The sequence below is a fragment of the Rhamphochromis sp. 'chilingali' genome (genome assembly GCF_963969265.1).
Source record: "Rhamphochromis sp. 'chilingali' genome assembly, chromosome: 19".
Taxonomy (NCBI): Eukaryota; Metazoa; Chordata; class Actinopteri; order Cichliformes; family Cichlidae; genus Rhamphochromis; species Rhamphochromis sp. 'chilingali'.
Genome location: NC_137946.1, coordinates 33,994,665 through 34,014,443, shown reverse-complemented (window position 1 = coordinate 34,014,443; position 19,779 = coordinate 33,994,665). Strand labels below are relative to the sequence as shown.

Genomic DNA, 19,779 nt, shown 5'->3' with positions numbered 1-19,779 from the left:
GCACTCTGACTTTGATAAAGGGCCAAAGATTCAGACGTTGTTCCCGCAGCAGGTCTGAGTTTGGCATCCTGCTGTATAAGAACTCCTCGTTTGTGTATTCATTTGTCCAAAGGCACAACCACTTATCAACTACTCACAAAAGCACAGCGCTCATCTTTGATGAGGCAGAAACACGACCAGTTCAGTCAGTCCCCGTATGTATCTGCAGATTTACAACCACAGTAACATCAGCGCAGCTGAAAACTGTCGAAGACAAGAAACAAAACAAGTGACAGGATCACTTCAACATTCAAACATCTTTATACGCTAAAATATATAATCAAGCTAAAACATAATTAAATGAGGCAGAGGTGGGGAGACCAAAAAAACAGGAACAGGAAACTTTAAATGTGCACCAACAGCTGTTTCAGCACATGAACTGAATCCCCCACTACCAGGCTTTATGATATTTAAGCTTTAGCTAATAATCATCCACCCAGCAGGCTCCTGGGTGGTTCCTCAGGGGTTCCACTGGACTTACTGTAAATCAGAAGCTGGACTTCACCACGTTGGATTTGAAGAATAAAAAACAACAAATCTGCGACAGGCAGACCCCTTCACCTGACTCTCAATTGATTTTAATCATGTGCTTCATGAGAGACACAAAACTGAACTACTCCTCATCATCATCATTATCAGTAAGTCCATCCAGCTGCTCTGAGATTGTAAACAGCTGGAGTGCCATCGCGTTATTGGATCAAAGTACAAAACTTTATTGTTTTTGACATTTTTGCCAGCAAAGTATCGATAAAGGTTCTTAAAAAATGAAAACACAGTGTTTGGGTTTTTTATACATTCTTTAATGGGGCTAAATGAACAGCACACAGTTTGCTTAAAAGATTTATTGATAAGGCAGCACAATACGTGAGTGGTTAGGACTGAAGATTTTACAGGACACATTTTCACCATAAAAATCTGTTGCACAGTAGGACCTGTTAGCTTAGCCAGACATCCTCAGACCCTCCTGACGTGGTCACACATGTCACCTTGTAAAAATAAAAACATTTAAAACATTCAATCGAGCGACCTGTCGCGCAAAACTAGGCCGGTAGTGTGCTTGGCCTTTAAACTTATAGCATATGTATTGCTGTGAGAGTCCACTAGAGGGTGCAGTGGAAAAAGTGATTTATAAAAAAAACCCTCCTGATTCGTGCAGCTGAGCTGATCATTATGCCGACCGTGTTTTGCAAAAATCGATAAAAAGGTTATGATCGATATCTTGTAGACTGTGCATGCAGCCACCTCTGTTTTTTTTCCCCTTTTCCCAAATTTTGCTTATGTCTGATTTATTTTTCACACGTAGGTGAATGCAAACTTCATCTAAACGCCTGCTGTTGGTGTGTATCCTGTGGATGGATACTCTTAATTTATGCTAACGTTACTCAGTGTGCTGACACGTCCATCATCCTGTTATTATACCTAATCCTTCTCATTAACCTGCTCTCTTCTTTTTGATTTATTATTAGTGCTGACTAGCTGCAGATGAACCACCACACAGGGAAGGCGGAGCATGAAGGTTGGCAGTTAGCGTCTTAGTCATCCTCCCTCACTGGCGTTATGTTTTGTTGCTTTTGTAGTTCTCTGTATTATGAGTTGAGCTGGGAGTTACCCACAGTCTTCAGTTTTTGGTTAGATAGGAAGCAGATGGTTGGTTCACAGCCTTCTTTGTCTTTTGTTTATCTGTTTTTCCTTTGAAAGTAACTTTATTTTCATTATTATAACAGCAGCAGCATGGTGACAACTCATATTAGGTTTTCTGTGTGCCTTTGAATTTGAAGTTATAACATGTTTGGGGGCTTGTCCGGGACACAGGACCTCTCATACCTTACAACACTGTACAGTCTATACAGCAGGTGTCTTCCTGTTTAAACTCTACTCTACCCCAAAGGTTTTTTCTCCTGAAATGACCAGAAAACTTGTTTTTGATATACGGTTTTAATAACAGTGATAAAATCATTGGATATGTTGTATATTTGAGATTCCTCTGTTGAACTGTCCTCCACCCTTCATTAATGACACATCCTCAGGTATAATAATTCCACTCCAAAATGGTGGAAATGTGCGCCTGTTCACTACGTTTAACTGAAGACAGCAGGGCATTCATCTACATAAACCTGCTGAACCTTTCAGTAGATTCAGAAGAAAGTGATCAGTGGGTAAAAAGTTGTTTCATCTGTAGGTAGTGCTACTGAAACCAGTGCAGGAATGAATAAAAGTGCAATTCCAACAATGGCCACTAGATGCCATCTCTAATTCGCATTCAAAAAGCACAATTTCATTGAGTCCTTTTTTGGTCTCTTTCACTAAATCTGAGGAAGTGTGCGGGTGCTCACATCTTCATTAATATCATGTTGAGGCTTTGATGTGTTAGCTTGGTTCACTGGGAGGAGTACAAAGCTTCTCTCTGAGAAGCAGAGCAGTAGATAGTGGCATCCAAATGAGGTCAAGCATAGTACTTGAGTAAATGTGCTTAGTCCTCCACTGTGAGTGAGATGATAGGTTGTTCTGCCCTCAGGCGCCCCAGTTTGGTCCGGCCTGACCCGAGTGGACCTTTGGACTGGCCTGCTGCCAATTGAGCTGATGGAGCAGCTTTGGTCCCTGAATGCACCGCTTCGCTCTGATATGGAAAGTGGATTTATCGACCCCACAGACTGTGTGTTAAACACATCACGGCTGCAAGATGTGTTTGAAACATTTAGTTTTGTCCTCAAAGACAGGAACCTGTGTGGGGGTGAAAGATGATGAAGCCTCCTCCAGAGGAAGAATCAGATCCTTTGGCAGCATTAAGAGGATCAGCTGTACGGTAATCTCCCGGCTCACAGAGACAGCACCTTCTCCAAATCACTGTCTCAGTATTACAAAACTATTAGCACACAAGTCGCTGTAGCAGTATTCTCAGACATGGATGCATAGCCACAGTTCAGGTCCTTTTACTGTGCTTCTGTCTCAGTATTGATGGACTGTTTGTTTGCAGAAAGTGTAGCTTGATGCTTTTCTTATAGATCAAAGTCAGATGAATAAATCTGGGGCGAAAATCTTTGATGTTGAGATGTTGAAAAGATTTAAAGTTTTTCTGAAAGCTCGTAGTAATTAGAAGAATTATTACTATTAGTTATTATCATCATTATTATTATTATTGGTAGTTGTTTTTATTAATGCTGCTGTTAAAACTCAACCTCAGGTATTTCAACTTTCTGATTCTCAGTCCAGCGTCAGTGCGACACATTTTCTAAATAGTTGAAGCAGAAATTAGCAAAATGTTGGATGAAATGAGGTTCTCTATGGCAAAGGAATATGAAGACCTTGTTCCCACTGCAGTGGTGTTGGTTCCATACATATAGCACATACAAGAGAAAGACTTGGTGGCACCACAAACTCCTGGTCCAGGGGGACCTACAGCAGGAGGGGGTTGGCAGATGCAGCTCACAGAGTCCATCGTGACCTTCTTCACATGAAAATCAGCCAGGCTTCCTCTCTGTAATGTTAAACCTGTCCAAACGGCCAATCACAGCTCACTGCTTCCACGTTTCTCTCATTGGTTGTTCCCCGTCCGGCCCTCAATAATGATCAGTAAGACCGGCGTCAGGTCCATCAGGGTCTTCAGCATGTCCATGATATCTTCGTGGTCTTTGGCTCCCTCGATGAACTCCTCCAGGGTCAGCTCACCTGCAGGGTCAGAGGTCAGAATCCATAATTTAATAAACAAAATGCCTCTTAAACACAACACAGACCAAAATGTGGAAGAGCTGCCCATCAATTATATAGTGGGAAGTCGTTTGGGGTGTAGGTCGGATCTTCAACTGTGTCGTTTACTAATTATTTGGTTGATTGTTGGCTGTCATGTGACTTTGGTCCAGATCTGGCAGAGAGGAGTTACAGAGTTTACTATCTGAGCTGGGCTCAGCTGTCTTCATTACCTTCTCCTTTCACATCAATCTTCTCAAATATGAGCGAGACGATTTCCTCGGGGTCGATGTCTTTGTTCCGTGTGATGTCTTGGATGGCCTGCAGATGGAGACACCAAGGACAAATAACAAGGTTCTCAATAAGTTTCTGAATCATGAAGATGAGTCAGCATTCAGTAAAATAATCTCTGACTGAGCTTAACGTTTTGTATCGGTCAGTTTCAGGTTTTTTATAACTAGTAATGGGTACCGGTATCCCGTGCCATGATGGCACCGGTTGTGACATAAACGGTACTAACCAGACCGAAAAGCAGCGCACATTTCGGTGCTTTTTTTCTCCTGAGCTGTGATACACTTCTAGCCAATCATTTTACGTTTCTGAGGATAGTAGGCGGGGCCAGGTACATACGTTCTTTTAGAGCAGAGCTACAGATTAAAAATGCCCAAGGTGAAGCGGTCAAAGTCTGGCTGTACTTCACAGCAAAAGATGCAAACTCAGCAGCAACAAGTGCTGTAAGCTGATACTGTGATACTGTCAAAGGAGGTAACACCTCAAATCCGATGAAACACCTGGCGACGCATAGCGTTTTTTTAAAAGCAGAGAAATGCGCCGTATTTGATAGCTTGCTGCGAGACCTCACACCGAGCACATCTACTGCGGGTGTGGTGCCCGTTATCAGACCCGGAGTTAGCAACATCCCCCAAAAACCCGAAGAGTAGAGTCCTGGCCCCTAGCCCTGCCAGTGTAGCAGAAATGATGAGGATGATGATGCAGCAGCAGCCGTTCTTCTCTGCGTGAGTAGCTTCATGTTGCTCGTGTGTAATTTACGTTGAGTAGGCTAACCACGTTATTAAATTAATGCATGTAAGGTGAACTAGCAAACATCATCATAGCTACATGCGGCTGTCTTCTTGTTTGATGGCAGATACTCCCTTCACCCTGGCCAAAAAGGCTAAAATGACCAAAGAAAAAGTGGAAAACAGTTAAACATGAGAGGTTTTTGGACAAAGTTTGTGTTTTTTCCATTGTTTAAGCACTGCTTCCAGCCAAGAGTGATACCATATATGCCCCATAGCTGCAGAAAAGGCTAACATTGTTATCTTTTTACAAAAAAAACAGCTGAACATGAGAGGTTTTTGGACCCATTTGTGTTCTCCATTCTTTAAGCACCGGTTCGAGCACCGTTTAAGCACCGGCACCGTTTCAAAAGTACTGGTTTGGCACCGGTATCGGATAAAACCTAAACGATACCCATCCCTATTCATAACTGCTGCTGCAGGGATCGCTCAGTCCAAAGAAGAAGAACCAATGATGTCACGAGGTTCTTCTTCACCACCATGGCCGGTGAAAGCCTGAAACAAACACGTGTTCCTGTCAGGAGCGATTCAGCTGTAAAAGATCAAAGAATCCACGTTAGGATGCAAACAGAGGACCTGGAGGGGGCGTGGTGGTCTCACCAGCTGTTTGCTAAGTTGTTCATGTTCAGGTTGGAAGGAACCCTTTTATAATGCTAACTCATATTTCGTATCTGACGAGTGAGCATTCGGCCACCAGTCTGGTTACTCTGCAGGGAGCGACCAGTACTGTGGTTTAGCTCACGGTATCCGTGTCCGAGGCTCCGAGATTACCAACTCCAGAAGCTGAATCAGATGTTTCCGATGCTTTAAAGATGTCCTGGTAAATGTAATCTTGTTCTCCATGTTCTCTGGTCCACAACTGGTCAGAACACAAAGGGAACGGCTTGTTCCACTTTCAGCAGTTTCCTTGACTGATTGATTGAGCTCAGAGGATTAGCAGCGGTCTAAGTTCAGAGCTAATCCAGCCCTGTTCTCTGTGCTGCTGATTCAGGATCCATGTGGAGAGGGACGCTCTTGATTTCAGTCCAACTTTCCTGTAAAGCTGGAAATATTGCAGATGTCTAGTGTGTGAGTTTGAAACCAGTTTTCTATAAATACATAAACCTTTCTGTGGGACTAAGACAAAATGTAATTGCTGCACCGACCTTAAAAGACACCATGACATCATTTGAAGCTTGAAGCAGTCGACGCAGTGTCAGCGGGATTAAACTGTCTTAAGATAGAAGCTGAGCAGGCAGCATTAAAAAGCTCAAAGACAGGAGAAGATTAAGCCTGTGTCAGCGTGGTGGTCCGTTCATTACCGTGAAGATGGTCTCCAGCTCTTCCTTGTCGATCTTTCCGTTGCCGTCCTGGTCGAACAGTTTGAAGTACCACTTCAGTTTCTGGTTGATTTCTCCCTTCAGCATCAGGCTGATGGCTGCGATGTACTCCACAAAGTTAATGTAGCCATCCTGCAGACAAGAAGCAGGGAGTTAAAACCGCACCAGCGAGGGGGCGTTCAGGGACATCCTGTAAGATTCACACCTCAGTTTTAATATGGACGTTTGTTCAGCTTCACAAAACCAAAGCAGAGCAAACGTGACAGACAGAGAGTCTGATGCTGTGGTTCAGCTGTGCAATAATTCTGCACATTAAAAACTGTAGGTTTATGTTACTGTAATACTTACAGGGGTTTTATGACCAGTTTCCACAACAGCAAAACTCGTAGATGAGACTAACAATCATCAGCATTCTTGGGTTGCACATTCACCGATCATCTGACACTGAATCCCAGCTCCTGATTGGTCAGACTGCGGCTTCAGTCCATCACGTGGTGCTCAGTTTGAGGACTCAAAGTGCTTTTTTCACCACGCAGGTTGGAGGAGCCCAGGATCGAACCACCAACCATCCACATTATAAAACCACCTCCTAAAGTCTCCACACAGAGCTCAACCATTCATGCCTCCAGGCCTCTGTGGGAGGACCTCTTACACCTGAACATCCACCCAGTTCCAGCTTTATTGAAATGTGGACTACTTGTTGTAATAAATGGTTAAAATGCCTCCTGCTCTTTATATTTTACACATGTCGTTGCTGCAGGCTGAAGCCTTTAATCCAGAGGTGGCAGAAGTACAGATACCCGGGTTTAAAAATACTGCGGTAAAAGCTGAAGGGTGAAAAAGTACCGAGTCTGAAATGTACTCAGAGTCAGAAAGGACAAAGCGAACTGAACCTTGTGCTATATTAAGAAAATAATAAAATAATTTTAGTACATGAGATCATTTACCTGGAGATCTCCTGCTGCCCTTCACCTGATCACAGCATCCTCACACACACAGCTCTGCATGCTGATGGAGCAGGAAGTCCTGCCTCTCCCAGTCGAGCGAGCGCTCTGCACCACAGAGCGATTTTAACGTTTCCATGAAAGCTTTGAGTTTAAAGACTCGTGTTCACAGTATGAGCAACATTTCACATGTGCTGACGTCTGGTTTCATGTTGACAAGAATCAACCTCCAGACTGAAACATGGAGCTGCAGTTCATCTGGTGTCCAGCAGGGGCAGCAGAGTCAGTCCCATAGACTGCCATGTTAAACCTGACAGCAGAATAAACATGTTTGCAGCCTGATACACAAACTGGTCTCTGTGGAGAACTTTTAAACTGCATTCAGAATTAAGGTTGGTGTTATTAGAGGCGTGGCCTCTGTGACTGACAGGTGGATGGTGGCACTTTGATGACATCATGTGACCAATAGCACGGCTGCTGTGAGTTTCTAGGAGTTTATTCGGACTGACTCTTACATGTAACCACGACTACACCATCACCTACGTTAATATTTCAAAACGAGGGATTTCTGATTTGAAGATTCATGTGGTCGCATAGCAACAGCTGCCCAGGCGACACACTGTCAACAGGTTTCTGTGTAAAACTTTATATTCAGCCTTGTATGTGAACATCGACCACAAGCTTCTGTGTCCACTACTTTAAAAACATAGCCTTTAGATATCTGATGACTGGTTTTGGTACATCCTGTATCCACAGTCAGATTTATCAATAAGGAAAGCCCGGTCAGCATTATTGATTTTTGATTGGGCTCATTCACAAGCTGCAGAGCTCTCAGCTCAGCCCTACAAGCAGTAGGTCGAGTTTTCTCTCATAAATCAGACGTTTTCATTTCAAAGCACGTCCCATGTAGAGTCTTTCTTTCTTTAAGCTGAGCTTTCATGTGACCTTTAACCCCACTTTAGTAACACTCGTCTCAAATTGATATCAAAGCCTCATAACCAGCTGTCATACTACCAGCCTGATATAACAGGTTATATGTCATTATTAGATGTTTTGGTCTAATAAGGTGCAGGAAAGCAAATCAGCTCTAAACCCGTCGACGTGTCACTGCTGTCAGATTACTTTTACTTTCCTGCAGAAGCCGCGTCCTATAAACATGGAAGAACAGGCTGGGCAAACTGACGTGGAACGCACCTCGTCCATGTCGAAGGTGAAGAAGACCTGCTCCACGTAGCGGTTGGCGTCCTCGTTCATGCCCTTCAGGTTGAGTATGGCCTTCAGCTCGAACAGCGTGATGAGGCCTGACGGAGACTCCTTCATGAACTTGTTGTACCAGTGGTGCATGTCCTCTGCCAGGATGTCGTCCAGGGTCGAGCCGTGGTTCCCCATGGCGGAGGAGACCAAGGCCCGGTGCGCTGCTTGTTAAAGGCGGTCTGCAGTCCTGCGATCCTCCTCAGGACAGGAAACCCCACAGAAGACGATCAGGCTGCAGGCGGAGGCTCGAGGTGGCCCACATCCAGGCTGCCGTGACTCTGCAGGCACCGAGCGAACCTCAGGACTCTGTAACCCTCTTAGGTCCTGCAGGAAGAACCAAAGAAGCACTGAAAATAACTCCCTAATGAGATCACCACAGGGCTGTGCTGTGGAGGCCGATCCAGGACAGGAGGGCGGGATGGCCCTGGAAGCAGAATTATGTAACCGGCTCACCTGGCAGGCTGCGTTCACACAGAGAGGTTTCCCAACGTGACGCCCACGCAGGACGTTCCTCGCTGCTCAGCTGAGGGGAAAAGTTCAGAAACACACGAGAACCAAGGAGAAAGACGCCCACGCCAGAGAACAAGCAGACCACTGAAGACCAAGACCAGCTGCTCCCACGGTGCAGGGATCCAGAAACGTCTGTGACTATTTTTCTCCTTCTTTCACACGAGCAGGAAGTGAAGGAGGCACGAGAACTGATGACTTCAAAGCAGTTACTTTGGTTTAGTTTCTTTCAAAGCTCTGCTGCGTGTCAGTTTCTGTTCTGGAAAGTTTGCTTTAAGTAAGTTACCCATGGCCGTTTCCTTAATTATTCCACCCAACGCCTGAAACCACGGCCCGAGCATCAGCGGCCTCAAGCAGAGACGCACGGCGCTCTAATCAGATCATCCAGGCAGCGGCTCGACCTGCCGGCAGGTTAAATCAGAGCTGAGACGTCCTGTTGGTCACACTTTCATCAAACAAGAAAAATAAACACAAAATGTCGTTTCTGGTCACTTTGACCTGATCAGTGAGTTTCTCCTTAAACTCATGGATGTCATTTTTGTTTAGTCTCTTTATTATTGTTGAATCGTGACCTCTGACCTTAGCTCAGACATGTGAAGCCTGCAGGTCTTCTTCTGGGTTCTTCTCTGAAGAGTAATTTTGGTCAGCCGGTCACTCCTGGGAAGGTTCACCCACTGTGGGTTTTCTCCCACTGTGGATCACTGGAGTCAGACTGATGATGTCACTGACTCTGGTGCTTCTTTACAGCAGGAAGTGTCTGAGATCTTTGGCCTGCTTCACGTTGTCACACTGTTTCACATCACTGAAGGCTCAGATGTGAAGATTAAATCTGGCCCGAGTCTTACTGAGGTTGGTCAGGACGCCATGTTCATCATCTCATCGTACCTGATGTGATTTCATGATGTCTCTAAATTTTGAGAGGATTTTTTTTTTCTTGTGTTTTGACCTTGGAAGTTTTTACCTGCTGCTGAATGAGCGTACGAAGTTCCATTAGTTTGTCATTATTATCAGGAAGTCCTAAAAACTCCCTGAAAAGCCTTCAGCTAATCCAAAATGCTGCAGCAAGAGTCCTGACAGGGACTAGAAAGAGAGAGCAGATTTCTCCTGTTTTGGCTTCCTGTTAAATCCAGAATTCAAAATCCTGCTCCTCACATACAAGGTCTTAAATAATCAGGCCCCATCTTATCTTAATGACCTTGTAGTACCATATCACCCTATTAGAGCGCTTCGCTCTCGCTCTGCAGGCCTACTTGTTGTTCCTAGAGTATTTAAAAGTAGAATGGGAGGCAGAGCCTTCAGTTTTCAGGCCCCTCTTCTGTGGAACCAGCTTCCAGTTTGGATTCAGGAGACAGACACTATCTCTACTTTCAAGATTAGGCTTCAAACTTTCCTTTTTGCTAAAGCATATAGTTAGGGCTGGACCAGGTGACCCTGAATCCTCCCTTAGTTATGCTGCAATAGACGTAGGCTGCCGGGGATTCCCATGATGCATTGAGTTTTTCCTTTCCAGTCACCTTTCTCACTCACTATGTGTTAACAGACCTCTCTGCATTGAATCATATCTGTTATTAACCTCTGTCTCTCTTCCACAGCATGTCTTTATCCTGTCTTCCTTCTCTCACCCCAATTGGTCGCAGCAGATGGCCCCGCCCCTCCCTGAGCCTGGTTCTGCCGGAGGTTTCTTCCTGTTAAAAGGGAGTTTTTCCTTCCCACTGTTTCCTCCTCACACGTTGTGTACCATTGTAATAGATTAACCTATTGGTTATCGGGCGGTCGTGGCTCAAGAGTTGAGAGTTTGCCTTGTATTCGGAAGGTTGCCGGTTCGAGCCCCGGCTTGGACAGTCTCGGTCGTTGTGTCCTTGGGCAAGACACTTCACCCGTTGCCTACTGGTGGTGGTCAGAGGGCCTGGTGGCGCCAGTGTCCGGCAGCCTCGCCTCTGTCAGTGCGCCCCAGGGTGGGTGTGGCTACGATGTAGCTGCCATCACCAGTGCGTGAATGGGTGGATGACTGGATATGTAAAGTGCTTTGGGGTCCTTAGGGACGAGTAAAGCGCTATATAAATACAGGCCATTTACCATATTGTTAATTTGGAGACTACGATGAGTCTTTATTTGTAAAGATAAAACTTTTTAAAATACAGTTAAAAGTCTCAAATTTCTACTCTGTGCTTCACCAGAGCTCAGTGGGCCAGACTTGTACAGCTGACATCCACCTTCATGTGTTTAACGCCCCTGATAAGTTTGCATTATCAGGGGCGTGTCCTGTTTGACTGACAGGTAGCTTCGTCATCGCGCTGCAGCTGTGACACGGAAAAATCAGAAGTCATTAGCAACTCTTTATTTCTTTGAGCACTGCCAGATAAAATAAAACAGAGCAGGTCATCATTATGGTAGCAAAAGTATTTTAATTTCATCATCAGAAGCACTTTGTGACGTCACCGCCTCCTCAGGCTGCGTGTCGCCATCCAATCAAAACCTCGGAGGTTCCCAGAAATCAGTCAAACCTAACGAGGCTTCGAGGGTTCCCTCACAGCTGTGGCTTTAAACACAGACACAAACCATTTATCATCATCATCATCATCATCATGGTAGGCAGCACACAGTAAGAACAGACAGGTCACAGTATATATGGCTAAACAGGAAGAATGCAGTGTTGTGGTGTGGAAAGGCGTTGAGTGGAAACGAACAAGCTCGGCTGGACCTTCGCACGATTGGCCGAGCGTCTTCGCTCATTCGCAGATGGCGGGCGGCGCCTCAGAGTTTCTAAATATTCGCCTCCTGAGCGTCTGCAGGCCTCTTCAGTCAGGTGTAGCTGATACGGGGTTTCTCTCCCAGCACTCCAGGGGCTCGTCGACGCGTGGTCCTCATCGGGCTGAGCTTGTTGCTTCCTGCGGGGGAAACGTTGCAGTTTTTCAGTACATGTACACAAAGTACACAGAGTACTGCACTGATGTCACTCTGGAAGGAGAACAGGTACTTCACCTCGCTCTGTTCTTCTTCTTTGCCGTCTGTCAGTGTAGCGTCTTCGGTCGGGTCCTGTTTCTGCGTCTCTGGCGACCTCGGCTCCTCCTCCTTCTTCTCTGATGATGATGGTGCCTCCTCCTCCTCTTCTTCTGCAGACCCTTTCTCTCCCTCCTGCACATCACCGTCGCCGCTCTTTGGCTCTTCCTCTTCGTGAGTTTGGTTTTTCTCAGCAGCTGTTGGGGCGTCTGTTTGATCCTCCTTCTTGAACACGTCACCCTCACTGCCCTGCTCGCCGTCCTGCTTGCTGCCTGCTGCAGTTTTGTCAGCGGGGTCAGTTGTGGAGCTCACCTGTGTGTCTGATGCATCTTTGGCCTCCACCTCTCCACTGCTGGATGTCCTGTGGCGGCGTGATGGCGGACGGCGGCGGATGGAGTGGCGAGCTCTGCCCTGGAGGAGAACCAAAGGGTGATCAACTGAGTGTTTAGGCTGGCCGGCGCAGGTATTTACAGGTCACTGAATGCATCACATGAACGCCTTGGAGGGGTCTCACCTTGTTGATGCTCTGCAGGACCGATCCCTCCGCCACAGTGGCAGGTTCCTCAAAAGAGGCGGGGCCTTCCGTTTCAGTTACAGGAGAGGTGACTGGGCTGGTGGGGGTTGCTGAGGACGAGGTGGTTACTGAGGTAGCAGGTGGGGCGGAGCCAGGGGAGGGCAGGGGGAAGTTGAGAGGCAGCATCCTGATGCCAGGGCTCTTCATAGGAGGACCCGTGGGCGAGAGCACGAGTTCAGCCTGCAAAGTGATGTCAGAGCGATGTCAGAGTGATGTCAGAGCGATGTCAGAGCGATGTCAGAACGATGTCAGAGTGATGTCAGAGTGATGTCAGAGTGATGTCGGTGCATGTTTACACCAGCAGGGGGCAGCAGAAACCTGCTGGACTCACCTGGATTTTCTCAATTAGACCAGAGTTCCTCTTGACTTTGACAGGTGACGTCGGGGCACCTGCAGGAGGCTGACACACACACACACACACACACACACACACACACACACACACACACACACACACACACACACACACACACACACAGGTGCGTTTATTTCGTAGATCTTCATGTAAATGTGGAGACCAGACGAGGAGCTCCTCGGGAACGTGACCTCAGCTCTCGATTGTCATGTTTAATTTTTGTGCCTTTTTTCCGTCACCACACCAGAAGAACGTGAAACTGTATAAAACTAAAGTGTTCAGTCACAGTTCGTGGATTTTCTTTGACAATATATCCCATCATGCTCTTGAGTTACCTCTGAAGGGTGCGTGGACTCGAGCAACGACGATTATTGGCTCAAACTTAAATATTACAAACAGTGCAACTAAATTGCAGATATAAAGGCCCAGTTTACAACAACAGACACCTCGAGGTGCTGATTGTTGTAGGAAAGAGACTCTGACGATCAGAGCAAGCACTTGGCAACAGTGGGAAGGAAAAAGTGCCATTTAACAAGAAGAAATGTCCTGCAGAACCAGCATCAGGATCTGTGTCTACTTCCTGTTTGTATCGAGAGTGACGAACTGGGCAGCTGCGGTGAAGAGAGGATGCTCCACCTACCTATCTGTGGTCATGAGTCAGTGACAGGGAACACAGCGGTGTTTCCCCCACAGGTCGCAGGGCTCAGCCTCGGAGAAGCTGCGACTCCTTGGAATGAAAATGAGCCGGATGAGGTGGTCTGGACACCCAGTCCGGCGTAGTCTGTGTTTAATATGGCTTTTGTGTTGTTAACATGTTTAATGTTTTGTATTTTCTTCTATTTGATCTCCAAAAGCTCCTAAAACAGTCAGTGATCCCTGTTGACCTCCCTCGGCTTTTATTACCGCTAATCATTTATTTAAGCTCAGTTTTTAAAACCTTAGGATGTAACTACAGCCCAGCCCATGCAGCAGTATATGAATGACTAACCTCGTATTGTGGATGGATTATCTCAGTTGTTCTCCTGGCTGAAGTTTGGTCCTTTTACAGCATCCTGCCATGTGATTACATTTGTTCCTGACCACCGAGAACACTCACGGTAACTTTTATCGAGTGGAAAAAAGTTAGCTTGTTTATATTATGCTAACATAGCTGTGTCGCTAGCGGTCACGTAGCACATCATTATATACCAGCTAGCCCAACTTCAGTAACCCTACAAACGTCACTGCTGTTTAGTTTTCTGTCTTCATTTATGCTGGAAGTGATAGCAGAGCTGTACGTTTTAATTTGTTTCCAAAACCCCGCAGTCAGGACATGCTATATTGTATTTAGATAGAAGCTAGCGAGCTAACTCCCTGCTAACTTCTAACTCCGTTAAATGTCATAAATTCCGTTTTCATGGATGCCTGGATGTTAAACTCAATTGTTACACCTGGTAGAGCAGAACGCTGATCATTTTATTAAAGATGAAAGACTTTAGACAGTTTTTCAACTCTCAGTAATGCCATAGTGATCGTTTGATATATGGACCTGCAGCGGAGTTTAGACCCAGACACGGCTAGTGACGTCAGACTTAATGACCTGATCGGCTGTGATTCAGGTCTATGCTGACCAAACCACGGAGAGGACGGAGCACGGCACGAAAGTTGCCATTGACGGTGGTTATCAGTGAAGATGTTTGAGGCGTTTTTGTCTTTTTCTGCTTCCTTTGCAGAAGCGCTTCACACTTCCTGAGCCTGGTTCTGCCGCAGGTTTCTTCCTGTTACAGGACAGTTTTTCCTTCTCACTGTCGCCATGTGCTGCTCTGAGGCGGCGGCCTGAATGGTGGAGTTTCTCTGTTTTATTGTGATTTAAGACTAAATAAAATAAAAAATCTGTTGTATTGAACTAAATAGTTTTGTCATTTTTTCTGAGTCATAAATCAGTAATTTCATCATTTTTAACTGTTTCCTGCCATTTGTGTTGTTTTTGTGTTTGTGTAGTCTTTGTTTTAACTGAACCTTCACACATCAGTGCCCCACCAGACCATCGGCTGGCTTTGAACATGTTTCAGGCGTCTTCATAGTTTTGTCATGTTCCCTAATCTCATCTCTGTCTCACCTCCTGCTCGCCTCCCTGGGGTTTGGACAGCTGTAGAGTGCGTGGCGGTCGCCGTCTGACCGGCTTCTCCTGGTAAACGACAAAAACAGCAGTTAAAAAAAAGACCATTACTCCCAGTATGGACACCTGTCCTAAAAGGTTGCCAGTTTGATTCCCTGAATCAGTCAGATCCTATCACCATGTGTGAGTCTGATATGAGTTACTGATTCTTCCCGAGTCCATAAATCTGACTGTTAGCAGATGATAGCAGGTCTGCACTGGACGTGTCTACGTCCTGGTGTGTGTAGCGTACGTGCTGGCTGTTGTCACACTCACCTGTTCATTCCCGGCGGGGCTTTGTGGCGGAGCCGCACCTTTGAACCTCCTGGCGAGTTCAGCCACGGAGCGCTGCGACGTAGCCTGCTCCTGAGGACGGAGAGGAGAGACCAGGTGAGCAAGCAGGTGAAGGCGGTGATGATATCAGTAACGATAGACACGAGCGATGTGTCTGCAGCAGATTTCATCGTGTTAAAGATTTTTAGGATTGGAGTTTGTCTCTGTGTGACGCTTCGTCCACTCTGAGGTCATCACGCCCGGATCTTTCCTGTGCGCGCTGCAGCAGGACGGACGGTAAGAACATCTGTCCTACCTGCAGCTTTCAAATGGTGAACTGACAGGTGTTGAGGTAAAGTCAACGCGTCACTGCTCATTGATGAGCCGTCCAATCACGAGTCTGTAATCTGAGGAAGGTGTAACTTGGTATCCTGATCATTTTGGTTCATTTATTCCTGAGAATAAAAAGTGAGGAACTGGAGTCGGCTTTAGACCCCGCCCCCACAGAGGCATACGTAAAGTAGTGCAAACATGATTTGTGGGAGCAGTGGAGTCCGTGTGGCAGCGTGTCAGCAGCGTAACCGTGTTAGGATGGAGGCGTGTCAGCTCGTTCACTCAGAGCTGTTTCTTCTACAACAGATGAGACCGAAGTGGAGATGTTTGTTCATATGTAGCACGTTTCTACTCTGTCTGAACACACCTTTATTTCTCTACGTGAGCTCTGTCTATCACATGGATGCACGTGGAGCAGCTTGGGGTTAGTATGTTGCCAGCATGCAGACTGGGATCAAACCACCAACCTCCTGAGTACCAGTTGACACGCTCTACCACCTGAGCTACAGCCACGTCCATGAAGCCCAAACCAAACACCTCAGACGAGCTGTCAGCCGATGGTCTGAGTGAACTCCTCCGTATGAGTCCAATCTGTCCCACAGCTGAAGCTGGGACCAGATCCAAACTTCAACAGAACGACTGAAAAAGAACGGAGCTGCTGCAGAGCTCAGAGAGCCGTGCATGAATGAATGCTGCAAGCCTTAAAGTGGGCGTGGTTTCTTGGTCACATGGCCCTAAACTTTATTTATGAGCTATGTTTTCAGTTTTAAAGTCACGCTGTCGTCAAACCCTCGTGTTTTGCTGGATAATGTTACTTTGAGACTTTGAGTTGCAGAGATTCAGTTGATGGTTTCGTGTTCCTGCATTAGAGAACGCGCCCACGGTTCTTCAGCTCAGAGGAATGTTAAAAGCTTTAAAAATAAATACACGCCGACATGTGAACAACAAGAAAACACCCACTCTTCACGGACGACGCGTCGATCCTGGCGGTGTTCCATTTGACTGACAGCAACCAACAAAAACACAGCCCTCAAACAGGGAGATGGGACTGCCCGTCCTCACAGAGCTGAAACACACATGGGTCCCCACAAAGGCAGGTATTCAGGGACACACCAACACAGCTGTTGACGTGTGGTTGATCCGGGCTGAAGGCCTCACATTGCTGACATTCAACAGATAATGAAATCACATCGCCTCAAGGACACACACACACACAGACACACACACACACACACACACACTCAGACACACACACTCAGACACACAGACACACACACACACACACAGACACACACACAGACACACACACACACACACAGACACACACACACACACACAGACACACACACAGACACACACACACACACACACACACACACACACACACACACACACACATGCCCTCTCAGAGTCGTGTGCATTGTTTCCATGGTGTGTGTTTGACCCATAAACTGAAGTTAGAAAGTGATGAAAAAAGCAAAACAGCCGTTAAACCACTTCCTCTTTGCTGTTGTGTGTGTGTGTGTGTGTGTGTCTGAGTGTGTGTGTGTGTGTGTGTCTGAGTGTGTGTGTGTGTCTGTGTGTCTGTGTCTGAGTGTGTCTGTGTGTGTGTGTGTGTGTGTGTGTGTCTGTGTGTGTGTGTGTGTCTGTGTGTGTGTCTGTGTGTGTGTGTGTGTCTGTGTGTGTGTGTGTGTGTGTGTGTGTGTGTGTCTGTGTGTGTGTGTGTGTCTGAGTGTGTGTGTGTGTGTGTGTCTGAGTGTGTGTGTGTCTGTGTGTGTGTGTGTGTGTCTGTGTGTGTGTGTGAGTGTGTGTGTGTCTGAGTGTGTGTGTGTGTGTGTGTCTGAGTGTGTGAGTGTGTGTGTCTGTGTGTGTGTGTGTGTCTGAGTGTGTGTGTGTGTGTGTGTCTGAGTGTGTGTGTGTGTGTACAGCTATGGGGCCCATTGGCAGTTATTGAACCTTCAGGGCTTCGATGGTCTTCTGACTTCATGCAGAGTCCCAGACGTCCTTGAAGATGAAGGTTTTACATCTTCTGCCAAAACTCTGAGGACTCTTTTCATCGTCCACTCACTGTGACGTCACCACAGGTGTCCTCAACGGTAGTTTCTTGGTGGCTCCCATGTTTTATTCTTTCGCAGCAGGAAGTGACCATATTTGGAAAAGAAGGTGGAGTCCTAAGTTATCGGAGGATTAAGTCACTTTTTGAAGCGGGCGTTAGAGGAGCTGCAGCGTATGTCACTGACTTTGTGGCTCAACGAGTGTTTTACATGTTTCCATACAAACAAAACGTGATTTGACCGTTGTATTCTCGCCTGATCACTTATGTTATTGATTCTTTTGATCACAATAGAAGAACCACGTGTACAGTTTGGAGGATTAGTTCTTGCTCAGGGAATGACTCTGTAATCCAGCCGGGGTGGAGGCAGCACATAGGATGTGAACTGCAGCGTGCACCGTCACCTTTAGTGTCAGTGGTTACAAACAAATGCTTTGCACCACCAGCCAACATCCAGCTCCACCTCGAGAGCTCTCAGACGTAGAAGTACCAAAAACTGCAGTTCCCCAAACATCCAGCGGGACTCCAGTAATCCTCAGCTCGACAGCATTTAAAGCCTTTCTATTTCTCCCTTTCATAATATCATATTTAAATTTCAGTAAGACTTAAAGCTTGCTTTGTCAGGGGCGTGGCCTCTTTGACTGACAGGTGGATGGAGACACAGGCGGCTGTAGCTGCTAGCTGTCTGCTAGCTTCACCTCAGCTAACTGGACTCTGAATCAGACCTCTATTTGGGCTGTTGGGCGTTTTTAATGATGTCATGGGACCAATAACATGGCTGCTGGGAGGTCACTGTACTAACAGAGCGTACAACAAGCCTGAGCTCCTCGCCACCCTCTCATCTGAATATGGCCACTCCCTGCCCAGAACAACAACAACATGATGGCGGCTAAAATGCTTTCATACACAACATGCAGCTGCACTGGGACCATGTGCAGGTGAAGGTGCTCTGAGCACAGAGTCAGTAATCCAGCCCTGATGTCAGGAAGGCCTACGTGACTCTCCACATCCTGTGAGGACAGAGCAGACTACGGTTCGTTGTTAACTGATAACTATTTTTAAAGCAGAGATAAGTTCTGGGCCTTCGTGGAATCGTACGAGCTGCAGTTTGCACACGCTCAGTGCACGCCACCTCACCGAACCTGCAGGGTTGTCACTGCGTCAGTAAAGCCAGAATGAGCAGAAATATGTGGACGCCACACTGGCCGCCTGCTCAGAGTCATGGCGAAATTGCAGCAGTTCCTTTTAAAATGTTCACTCTGCAGTGTGCTCGACTTTGATCTGAACTCCACTGTGATGCAGCAGAACACACACACACACACACACACACACACACACACACACACACACACACGTGTAAACCCAGCAGCAGCTGAAAGCAAAGTTTGAGAAGTTTTACCTCCATCCTGCTCGTCGTCTCTCAGCCGCCTCGCTTGTGTCGAGTATGTGTGAAAGAGAGAGAGAGCCAGCCTGCAGGTTAAATATAGAAGCAGAGTCATTTCAGAGCGAGAGAGCGAGAGAGAGAGAGCTCATGTTCTGTCACATGGTCATCACCTCGCTCTGTTTCTGATCGTCCTGCAGCTTCATGCCCATCAATTAAACCTGGTTTAATTCAGCTCATGCTCATTAACCTGACGTCTCTGAGCTCGGTCTGCACGATCGTCACATTTAAACCCGTGAAACCGCTGAGCGCTCAGAAGTGGAAGGAAGACTTTTGCTCGCAAACACTGTTCTCAGTTAGAGTCATTTTGTTTACAAATGAAGAACTTAAATCTTTCACAACAGAGTCGCTACGAAACACGGTTATCTGATCACATCAGCTCCGACTGCTTCCTGCACCCACTGTGTTCCAATTATTTCCTCTGTGAACATTACACAGCTGCAGCTTGATGGCTAAACCGTCTTTAAGCATTAATTACTGTTTGCAGTTTTGTCATCATTAACACTTTCTTCAACACTTTCTTTTTGTGGATTTTTTAAAAATAAAATCTGACTACAGAGATGAAGCTTTTAAAAATGCATTCCTCCTGATCGCCAGCAGGGGGCGACTGCTCTGGTTGATGGGAAAATGAGCGTTCTGCTCAGTGAACTCTCTCCGGATCACTTTATGGTCTCGCTCTCTGGCTTCAGGTCTGATGCTCCCTTTGGAGATTACGGTCCTATCAGAGTCACAGAGGAGCAGGAAGTGGAAACATTGGGTTCAAGTGGTTCTGCCTTATGATTGGCAG

General features: G+C 46.4%; 2 protein-coding genes across 2 annotated transcripts; both read right to left on the bottom strand.

Moving 5' to 3' along the window:
* Nucleotides 1-3,571: 3,571 nt before the first annotated feature.
* Nucleotides 3,572-8,665, bottom strand: guca1d (guanylate cyclase activator 1d; the record flags this gene model as incomplete). The annotated part of the gene is made up of 4 exons (XM_080868017.1): nucleotides 8,260-8,665; nucleotides 6,104-6,253; nucleotides 3,957-4,044; nucleotides 3,572-3,705 (listed from the first exon to the last, which is right to left on the bottom strand). Exons 1-4 carry the CDS (start codon nucleotides 8,452-8,454, stop codon nucleotides 3,572-3,574), a joined length of 567 nt encoding a protein of 188 aa, XP_080724143.1. The 5' UTR covers nucleotides 8,455-8,665.
* Nucleotides 8,666-10,969: 2,304 nt separating this feature from the next.
* dub (duboraya) lies at nucleotides 10,970-19,244 on the bottom strand. The gene is made up of 8 exons (XM_080867978.1): nucleotides 19,106-19,244; nucleotides 18,951-19,021; nucleotides 15,169-15,258; nucleotides 14,854-14,922; nucleotides 12,732-12,800; nucleotides 12,341-12,580; nucleotides 11,809-12,237; nucleotides 10,970-11,714 (listed from the first exon to the last, which is right to left on the bottom strand). The coding sequence occupies exons 2-8, from the start codon at nucleotides 18,954-18,956 to the stop codon at nucleotides 11,691-11,693; spliced, it is 927 nt and encodes a 308-aa protein (XP_080724104.1). The 5' UTR covers nucleotides 18,957-19,021; nucleotides 19,106-19,244; the 3' UTR covers nucleotides 10,970-11,690.
* Between the last annotated feature and the right edge of the window lie 535 nt (nucleotides 19,245-19,779).